The sequence below is a fragment of the Scyliorhinus canicula genome, chromosome 3, assembly GCF_902713615.1.
Source record: "Scyliorhinus canicula chromosome 3, sScyCan1.1, whole genome shotgun sequence".
NCBI lineage: Eukaryota > Metazoa > Chordata > Chondrichthyes > Carcharhiniformes > Scyliorhinidae > Scyliorhinus > Scyliorhinus canicula.
The window spans coordinates 74,983,142-74,993,972 of NC_052148.1; the positions used below are offsets into that span (position 1 = coordinate 74,983,142).

General features: G+C 50.2%; 1 protein-coding gene across 2 annotated transcripts in view; it reads left to right on the forward strand.

Moving 5' to 3' along the window:
- The window catches only part of LOC119962742 (myosin-IIIb), a 236,855-nt gene that overhangs the window by 213,071 nt on the left and 12,953 nt on the right, over positions 1–10,831 (forward strand). For both annotated transcript variants that reach the window (XM_038790750.1, XM_038790751.1), the window contains one exon: positions 1,699–2,052. In XM_038790750.1, the coding sequence (XP_038646678.1) occupies positions 1,699–2,052 (354 nt within the window). The remainder of the gene's footprint in view (positions 1–1,698; positions 2,053–10,831) is intronic.

Sequence of the window (10,831 nt, forward strand, 5' to 3'; positions counted from 1 at the left end):
AACAGATACAACTCACCCTTTCAAATGATTTACTCCATTTGTCAGACACAGCTGGAATTTCTTTCTGAGACTCGCATCCAGGGTTTCGTAACTACAGCCAATAATAAGAAAATTCAAATTAATAGCATACATAGAGAGGAAGAACTTGCATTTCTATAACATTTTACCATATGGTCAGGATGTCTTGAATTGCTTAATCATCAGAATAGTGCAGCACAGAAGGAGGCCACTTTGGTCTGCACTGGCTATTTCAAAGGACAATCCGGTTAATTCTGCTCTCTTGCTCTTTCCTTGTATCCCTGCCATTTTTGTTACTTTCAAGTCTTGTCCAGTTTTCTTTAAAAGCCTCCTATTGAAGCTATTTCCACCAACCAATCAAGCATTGCATTCCAAATTCGAACAACTCTGCGTAAGTTATTTCCCATCTCGTCTCTAGTTCTTTACCTCACCTTTGCGCACTGATTATTGCCCTTTAGTCAAGAAAGCAGCGTTCTTTATATACTCCTTTATTTATTCTTTGAGCATCACCGGCTAAGGACATTTATTTCCCATCCCTTGGTGCCCTTGTGAAATTGATGATGAATTGCTGCAGGCCATCTGCTGTAGATGCGGCAGGGTAAAAGTATGGGAAGGGAGGGTATTCCAGGATTTTGACTCCGCAACAGTGAAGGAAGAGCGACATAGTTCCAAGTCAGGATGGCCTATTGCTTGGAGGGGAACTGGTAGCTGGCGGTATTCCAATACAGTTGCTGCCCTTGTCCTTCTAGGTGGTAGAGGTCCCAGGTTTGGAAAATGCTGCTGAAGGAGCCTCGGTGAGTTTGCTGCAGTGCACCTTGTAGACACTGCACTAGAAAAAGGAAGGAGATTGGGACAGGGAGAGTGAGGAGAGAATGGGGTGTGCACACAGGAGAATGTCTATGTTTTCTTAATGGGCCACTGTACATTGGTGGTGGAAGTGGTGAATATTTAAGGTGGTGGATGGTGTGCCAGTTAAGCGGGTGTTGTTGAGTTTCTTGAATGTTGTGGAACTGCACTCATCCAGGCTAATGGAGCAGGTTCCATAAAACTCCTGACTCCATCAAAGCAGCTGAAGATGATTAGGTTAAAGCAACTCCTGCAACGGTGTCCTGGGGTGAGATGATTAGCTTGACTTCCAATAGCTACCTAGGTCTGTAGTCTAGCCCAGTCTAACATTACCACTTTCCTACCTTTTATTACCTCATCGTGATTTTAAACAGCTCTGTTCCATCTATGATCTAAGGTGAACAGCCCCAACTTCTCCAGTCTATCAATGTAATTGTGATCCTTTGCCTCTGGGACTATTATTCTAAATCTTCCAAACTCACTGAGAAGAACAAGAGCAGCAGACACATGGGAATATCACCACCTCAAAGTTCCCCTCCAAGCTGCAAGCCACTCACTGTTCTGACCTGTAACTATATTGCCATTCCTTCAATGTGGCTGGAACTCCCTCCCTATTAAACCTCAGTGTAAAACTTGTGCAAAAGGTGGTATCTCTGACAACACAGCTCTCCCTAAATCGTGCTTATGACTTGCAATGGAACTTGCCTTCAGATTCTGTGAGGGCACATCTAATTAACATTTAAAACACATTCCAACATAAATGGTCGATGTTAATTTTGTTTACCTTTCTAGTATTGTAAAGAGCTTATGGTGATGCAATATTTTTCCTTCCAGAAATGTGACAATGAGACAGATTATGAAGAACTCAGATACTTTACCGTGAAAACCAACCCACAAGAAAGTTCAAGTTTTGAAGTTGTAGCTGCTGCCTCGACCCATGACCGAGTACACAATGAGCTCTCTAGGCTTTTTGTACCACCTGAGTCCCAGTTGGCGATGCAGCCTCAAATGCCACCAGTGATGAAAAAGATCATAGACAGAAAGCTGCAGGCTGCTGCTTCAGGGGGAACAACTGCGGTTAATTCCGAGAACTGGATTGAGGATCAGCACCAAGGAAGCAAACAAACATTACCAAGATTGTACCCATCAATCCGTTTGGCAATGAGGGAGATTCAGCAAGTGCTTGAGGTATATCTCTGTTGATTTTGCTTTATGCTAGCTGGGGAATTGGATTTCACGCATTCACTTTAGAAAGGCGATGTATGCAGTGCATAAAGTAATCACAACATGGTCATTACATCTGACATGAACGGGGCAGCAAGGAAGCACAGTGGGGAAGCACGGTAGCACAGTGGTTAGCACAGTTGCTTCGCAGCTCCAGAGTCCCAGGTTCAATTCCCGGCTTGGGTCACTATGTGAGGAGTCGGCACGTTCTCCCCGTGTCTGTGTGGGTTTCCTCCGGGTGCTCCAGTTTCCTCCCACAGTCCAAAGATGTGCAGCTTAGGTGGATGGGCTAAGATAAATTGCCCTTCGTGTCCAAAAAGGTTAGGGTAGGGTGGCGGCGTGGGTTTAACTGGGGTGCTCTTTCAAAAAAAGGGCCGGTGCAGACTCGATGGGCCGAATGGCCTCCTTCTGCACTGTAAATTCTATGACATTGTTGATGCAGCGTTTCTCAGAATTCTGAAAAATTTAGCATTTATCACCTTGGATACATGTATTTAATTTAATAAGTATCATAAGATTTTAGTATTACTAGAAATGAAAGTAAATATGTTGCAATGTTTTCTTAAATTTTGGATAAATTTCAGAAGGAATCTGATTCACTCATAACCAGAAAACTGCCTCAGTGCCTTGTTTTCCAGTTTCCACACTGTTACCTCTGGTGTCCCCCAAGGAATTTATCCTGGGACCCCCTCCCTTTTTCTCATCTACATGCTGCCCCTCGTTGACATCATATGAAAACATTGTTTACACATGTAAGCTGATAACCCCAGCTCTACCTCACCACCTCTCTCAACCTCTCCATCGCACTCTTCTAATTCTGGCATCTTGCGTATCCCGATTTTAGTCACTCCACCACTGGTGGCTATGCCTTCAGCTGCCTGGTCCTAACCGCCGGAACACTCTCCCTACCTCTCTCCTTCTGTCTGTCTGTCTACCTCTCTCCTCCTCTCTGCCTTACTTTTTCTCCTTTAAGACGCACCTTGAAGCCTGCCTCTTTGGCCAAACATTTTGGGCACCTGCTCTAGTGTGTCCATTTGTGATTCATATTAAGTTTCATAACAATTCTGTTAAATATCTTGGTATGTTTTGTTACGTTAAAGGTGCTACATAGATACAAGTTGTTATTCCAAACACTTGGAAAATGAGATTGGAACATCTACTGAAAATGTTTTAACCGATGTATGAAAAAACTGAAATTAGTTGGGCATATTGCGGGTGACGATAAAGCCAATGTAAAACACTGCTATTTAAATTTGAAATGATCATAAAAGAAAATATTAACCTTTTAAAAATTATTACAAGAACCCATTTTTCTTTATGAAATGGCTACAGGTAATGACTAACTTGTTTGATTATTTTCTATTTTTACTTGTGGCATACATTAATGATTTAGATGTGAAAGTAGGAGGTACGATGAGTAAATTTGCAGATGACACAAAATTGTTGGTTGGTAAACAGTGAGGAGGAAGGCCTTACATTACAGGATGATATAGCGCACTGAATAGCTGGATAGAACGTGGCAAATGGAAGTTAATCCTGAAAAGTGTGAAGTGATGCATTTTGGAAGCACACAAGTCAAGGGAATACACAAGGAATGAGTAGGACGCGAGGAAGCACAGTGGTACCTTGGAGTGCATTCTATAGATCCCTGAAGATAGCAGGACAGGGAGATATGGTGGTTAGAAGACATTGGGATATTTGCCTTGATGTGCTGAAGCAGAGATTACAAGAACAGGGAGGTTAGAATGAAGATGTATAACATATTGTTTTTTTTAATAAACAATTTTATTGAGGTAGTTTTTGGCTTTATAAACAGTTACAGACATCAACAGAAAGAAAGCAAAAAAGGCAAAATGTGCAAAACATCCACGTACTTTCAATACTTCCATCGTAACATACTGCACAAGCCCGCTCCTCTCCCACGGTACTACCCGCCATATTTTCCCTCCTACTCTACTCTACCCCCCCCCCCTGCTGACGTTCACTCTCCCGCAAAGAAGTCAATAAATGGTTGCCATCTCCGGGCGAACCCCTGCACAGATCCCCTCAAGGCGAACTTAATTTTTTCCATACCCAGGAAACTCGACATGTCCGCAAGCCACCACTCAGTCTTCGGGGGCTTTGAGTCCCTCCACGCCAATAGTATTCGTCGCCGGGCTATCAGGGAAGCAAAGGCCAAAACATCGGCCTCTTTCTCCTCCTGGACTCCCGGGTCTTCCGAAACCCCAAAAATTGCCACCCCTGGACTCATCACCACCCTTGTTTTTAGCACCCAGGACATGACCCCCGCAAATCCCTCCCAGTACCCCCTCAGCTTAGGGCATGCCCAAAACATGTGAACGTGGTTCGCTGGTCCTCCCGCGCACCTAGCGCATTTGTCCTCTATCCCGAAGAATTTGCTCATCCGAGCCACCGTCATATGGGCCCGGTGAACGACCTTAAATTGAATCAGCCCGAGCCGAGCACATGTCGCGGTCGAATTTACCCTCTTCAGGGCCTCTGCCCACAGCCCATCCCCCATTTCCCCGCCTAGCTCCACCTCCCATTTAAGTTTCAGTTCCTCTGTCTGGGACCCTTCCTCCCTCATGAGCACCTTAGAAATACCCGAGAACTCTACCCTCCCTTCTTCCCTCCTAGAGACTATTCTGTCTAGGATCCCCATTGGCGGGAGGCGTGGGAAGATGGGACCTGTCTACGAACAAAGTCCCGCAACTGTAGGTACCTAAAATCATTTCCTCTTACCAACCCAAATTTCTCCTCCAAGCTCCTCAAACTCACAAAGCTCCCTTCCAGGAACATATCACCCACCCTTCCCAACCTCGCCCGCCGCCATGCTCGAAACCCCCATTCATACTCCCGGGGGCAAACCGATGGTTGTCGTAGATTGGCGCCCAGACAGACGCCCCCATCTCCCCTAATGCCTCCTCCACTGGCCCATATCCGCAGGGTCGCCACACTACCGGGCTGGTGGAGTACGTGGCCGGCGGTAGCGGTAGAGGATCCGTGTCCAGGGCTGCCAAGCTGGAGCCCCTGCACGAAGCCGCCTCCACCCGCTCCCAAATAGACCCCGTACGCACCATCCACTTCCTTATCATAGCGATGTTGGCCGCCCAGTAATAATTAATCAGACTCGGCAAAGCCAGCCCTCCCTCGCTGCGGTTCCTCTCCAACATCGCCTTCTTCACCCGCGGGGATTTTCCCGCCCAGACAAAGCTCATGATCATCCTGTTAACTCTTTTGAAGAAGGACTGTGGGATAAAGATCGGGAGGCACTGAAAAATAAACAGAAATCTAGGGAGGATTGTCATCTTTACAGTCTGCACCCTCCCTGCCAGCGACAGCGGGAGTGCATCCCATCTCCGAAACTCTCCCTTCATTTGCTCCACCACCCTGGCCAAATTTAACTTATGCAGCCTGCCCCAGTCTCGTGCCACCTGGATTCCCAAATACCGGAAATTTTCCTCAACCAGCCTAAACGGTAGCCCTCTCAATCTGTTCTCCCGGCCCCTTGCCTGTACCAAAAACATTTCACTCTTGGCCGTATTTAATTTAATATTTAATACCGGAGGTGATTGGGGAGGACCAAACTGGGTTCGTGAAAGGTAGGCAGCTGACGGCCAACCTGAGAAGATTACTTAATGTGATAATGATGCCCCCGGTGGGTAGGGAGGTGGAGGTAGTGGTGGCGATGGACGCCGAGAAGTCTTTGACCGGGTGGAGTGGGACTATCTGTGGGAGGTGCTCGGACGGTTTGGCCGAACTTCCTCAGCATTCCCAGTATACGTCCCATCCCGGCCACTGGGTCCGACACGTACAGGAGCAGGTCATCTGCATAAAGAGAGACCCTATGTTCTACCCCGCCCCTCACCATCCCCTTCCAACCCTCTGCGGCTCTCAGCGCAATCGCCAGCGGCTCTATGGCTAGCGCAAACAGCAGCGGGGAGAGCGGACAGCCCTGTCTGGTCCCTCGGTACAGCCTAAAGTACTCCGACACTTCTCTGTGTTAGTCCTGACGCTGGCCTTCGGGGCCTGATATAATAATTTGATCCAATCCACCAGTCCCTCCCCGAACCCAAACCGTCCGAGCACCTCCCACAGATAGTCCCACTCCACCCGGTCAAAGACTTCTCGGCGTCCATCGCCACCACTACCTCCACCTCCCTACCCACCGGGGGCATCATTATCACATTAAGTAATCTTCTCAGGTTGGCCGCCAGCTGCCTACCTTTCACGAACCCAGTTTGGTCCTCCCCTAATCACCTCCGGTATGCAGTCCTCCATTCTAACCGCCAGTACCTTTGCCAGAAGCTTGGTGTCAACATTAATCAGGGAGATTGGCCTGTAGGATCCGCACGCCTCCGGGTCTTTACCCCGCTTCAATATCAGTGATATAGTGGCTTGCGACATTGTCGGCGGTAAGGTCCCTCTGTCCCTTGCCTCGTTGAAAACCCTCGCCAAGACCGGACCCACCAGCTCAGAGAACTTCCTATAAAACTCTACTGGGTATCCATCCGGCCCCGGGGCCTTCCCCGATTGCATGGCCTTTAGGCCCCCCAATACCTCCTCTACTCTAATTGGGGCCCCCAGCTCATCCACTCGCCCCCCACCTACTGTTGGGAAGGTTAACCCGTCCAGAAACCTTTTCATCCCCTCCGGTTCTTCCGGCGGCTCCGAAGTATACAGCTTGCGATAGAAGTCCCGGAATACCTTATTCAATCCTGCCGGGTCCTCCACTTTGCGCCCCCCCCCCCCCCAATCCCTCACTCTACCTATTTCCCTCCTCCTGAGTTGCTGCGCTAACAGTCTGCTAGCCTTTTCCCCATGCTCGTACACCACTCCCCTCGCCTTTCTAAGCTGTTCCACGGCCCTACTCGTGGATAGTGCCCCCAGTTCCGCCTGTAGTCTCTGCCTCTCCCTGAGTAAAACCTCCCCCGGGGACTCCGCGTGTTCTTCATCTATCCGACCCATTTCCCTGACCAATCTATCCATCTCTGCCCTGTCTGCCTTGGCTCTGTGGGCCCCAATTGAAATCAGCTCCCCGCGCACTACTGCCTTTAGCGCCTCCCACAGGGTCGCCGCTGAGACCTCCCCCATGTCACTCACCTGCATGTAATTTTGCATACACCTCCGAAGCTTCTCACAGATCCCCTCCTCCGACAGCAGTCCCACATCTAGCCTCCATTGCGGGCGTTGGTAGCTCGCTCCCCCGATCTGCAGGTCTACCCAATGCGGGGCATGGTCTGAGATAGTAATTGCCGAATATTCCATGTTCTTTACCTCCCCTATACAATCCCTGCTTAGCACAAAGAAATCTATCCTAGAATATACTTTATGGACGTGCGAGTAAAACGAGTAGCCCCTTCCTATTGGCTGTCTATCTCTCCAGGGGTCCACTGCCCCCATTTGCTCCATAAACCCTTTCAGCTCCCTTGCCATTGCTGAGAGTCTACCCGTTCTGGGACACGACCGATCCAAAGCTGGGTCAAGGACCATGTTAAAGTCCCCCCCCATTATTAGCCTGCGAGAGTCCAGGTCTGGGATCTTCCCCAGCACTCTTTTAATGAAGTCCACGTCATCCCAGTTCGGGGCATATATATTCACCAGCACCACTCTTCTCCCCTCCAATCTGCCCCGTACCATCAGGTATCTGCCCCCCCCCTGTCTGCGGCTATGCCCTACGCCTCAAATTGCACGCACTTGTTGATCATGATTGCCACCCCCCTGGACTTCGAGTCCAAGTCCGAGTGGAAGACCTTGCTAATCCAGCCCTTCCTTAGCCTGGTCTGGTCCGACACTTTCAGATGTGTCTCCTGCAACATAATTACATCCGCCCTCAGAACCCGCAAGTGCGCGAACACCCGCGCCCTCCTAACCGGCCCATTCAGTCCCTTGACGTTCCAGGTGATCAGCCTGGTCGGGGGGCACCTCTCCCCCCCCCCCCCCCCCCCCCCCCCCCCCCCCACCCCCCCCACCCCCGCTGGTCAGCCATAGCCTTTCTCGGGCCGGCCCCCGGCCCGTGCGTCGCGCCATTCCTGGCCCGCCCTTTGGCTGCCTCCACCCTCGACCTCCTTTCCAGTGCCTATTTCAATTCCCTCCCCCGTCAGCAGAACAACCCCCCCCCCCCAACCACATCCCCCGATACCCCCACCCTGCCATCTACTGGCTGTGACCTCTTCTCTCTTCCCCCCCCCCCCCCCACCTGACTCCCTTGACTAGCCAATCTGCTAGCCCGGTGACTCAACACTCCGGCGCCTTCCTGTCTCATTCCCATTGTTTCCCCGTCCTCCTCCCCACTCCCCAGCGCCCCATCCTCCTCTCCAACCCACTGGGGCAAGCCGGCTCCAGTGTCTTCCGCGAGCTGCACAAAAAGTACAAATCAGCCCAAACAGGAAAAAAAGAGGAAAAAACACAAAAAAACCCATGAGAAAAAAGAGAAAAAAAAAGGGGGGTTAAACCCCCCAAACCAATGTCCGTGAACAAAAGAAAGAGTCCCAAATGTTCCGCTTGGCGCCTTTGGCCCAGCAAACCGTTGAGCAGCAGTCCAGGCCCATTCGGCGTACCTTCCCACGGTAATCCTCGGGCCCTAATTCGCGTCCGTGGGCCTCTTTTCAGGACCAGCCCCTGATCCCTCATAAAATCCATCGCTTCTTCGGGCTCGGAGAAGTAGTGGTGTTGACCCTAGTGCGTGACCCATAGGCGAGCCGGGAACAGCAGACCAAACTTCATGCGCTTCTTGAACAGCACCTCCTTGACATTCTTAAAGGCTGCTCGCCGCCGAGCCACCTCCTGGCTTAGGTCCTGGTAAATGCGGATAGCATTGTTGTTCCACATGCTGCTCCTGGCGCTCTTTGCCCACCGCAGCACCCCGCTCCTTGTCCACGAACCTGTGGAACCTAATCACCATCGGCGGGGGGGGGCCGCCCCTGCCTCGCCTGCACTCTGTGTGCCCCCTCCAGCTCCGGCGGTCGCGGAAAGGCTTCGGCCCCCCATCAGCTGCATCAATGGGTCTGCTACAAACGCTGCGGCATCAGCTCCCTCAGCCCCCTCCGGGAGGCCGACCATCCTCAGGTTGTTCCTGCGGACCTATTCTCCAGCTCCTCCACTCTGTCCAGCAATCTTCTCTGCCGCTCTTTCAGCCCGTCAACTTCTAGCGCCGCAACCGTCTGCGCATCCGCCTGCTCCTCCACTGCCTCTCCCAGCTCCTTAACTTTAACATCTTGCGCATCCAGCCTCTGGTTCAGCTGATCCACCGCTTTCTGGTTTGGGTCCAAGCTGTCCCGCTTCAGCGCTTCAAACTGGACTTCATTACCTGGAGCATGTTATCCACGCCTGCTGGATTGCTGAGTCCGGGTCCGTGTGTCCGCCATCTTAGGTCCCCAGTAATTTTCTTCAGGTCCTTGTCTCTGTCCCTTTTCTCCTTTTTCTTCTGCCTTCTGGACCCCGCTGTTGCATGTGCCGCAGCCCGCTCCTCAGCAATTTTCACTGCCGCCTTCCTTCGCCCAGCTCCTTAACTTTTACCTCTTGAGCATCTGAAGTGGGTCCAAGTTGTCCTGCTTCAGCGACTCCAAACCTGTTTTTCTCTCCTGGAGCAAGGAGGTCCATGGGTCCGCCATCTTAACGTTTCAGGTCATTTCCTCTGCTCCTTGCCTCTGTCTCTTTCTCTTTTTCGTCCCCTACCTGCTGGCCTCCCACGGTTCCATCGATTGCAGCCCGCTCTCCAGCCCTTTCGCGCAGCCTTTTTGCCGCTCCGTGGTCCCGCTATCGCGGGGAATCAGCTCCAAAGCCCCGCCGGAGTGAGAGCCCACCGAATGTGCGGCTCACTCAAGCATCGCTGCCACCGGAAGTCCGTATAACATATTGTTAGGGCACAGCTAGAGTACTGGTGTCAGTTCTGGTCATCACACTATAGGAAAGATGTGATTTGTATCTCTAGAGGAGATTGATCAGGAAGTTCCCTGGGCTGGAGCGTTTCAGCTATGAAGAGAGGCTGTTAGGCTAGGATTGTTTTCGTTGGAGCAGAGAAAGCTGAGGGGGGACCCGATTGAGGTGTACAAATTGAGGAACAATAGGTAGGTGGAAAGAACTTTTCCCTTTAGCAGTGGGTCAATACAAGGGGCATAGATTTAAGGAAAGGGAAGGAGATTTAGAGGGGATTTGAGGAAAACATTTTCAATCAGAGGGTGGTAGGAATCTGAATCCCCTACCTGGAAGAGTGGTAGAGGCGGGAACCCTGACATCATTTAAGAAGCATTTAGATGAGCACATTAAAATTAAAACACAGATGCATACAAGGCTACTGACCAAGAGCTGGAAAATAGGATTTGAATAGATATGTGCTTGATTGGATGGGATTGGATTTGTTTATTGTCAAGTGCACCGAGGTACACTGAAAGGTATTTTTCTGCGAGCAGCTCAAACAGATCATTAAGCACTGAAAAGAAAAGAAAATACATAATGGGCATCACAAGGTACACAATGTAAATATATAGACACTGGCATCAGCTGAAGCATACAGGAATGTAGTATTAATCAGGTCAGTACCTAAGAGGGTCGTTTAGTGCCTGGTACAGCGGGGAAGAAGCTGTTTTTGAATCTGTTTGTGCGTGTTCTCAGACTTTTGTATCTCCTGCCCGATAAAGTCCTGGTGATCTGCATATATGTATGTACCAGGGGTAATGTATAGACATACACTAAGTAATCACTAGAGGGCAGCACTAGAGATGGGTATAAGAGATAGACTCAA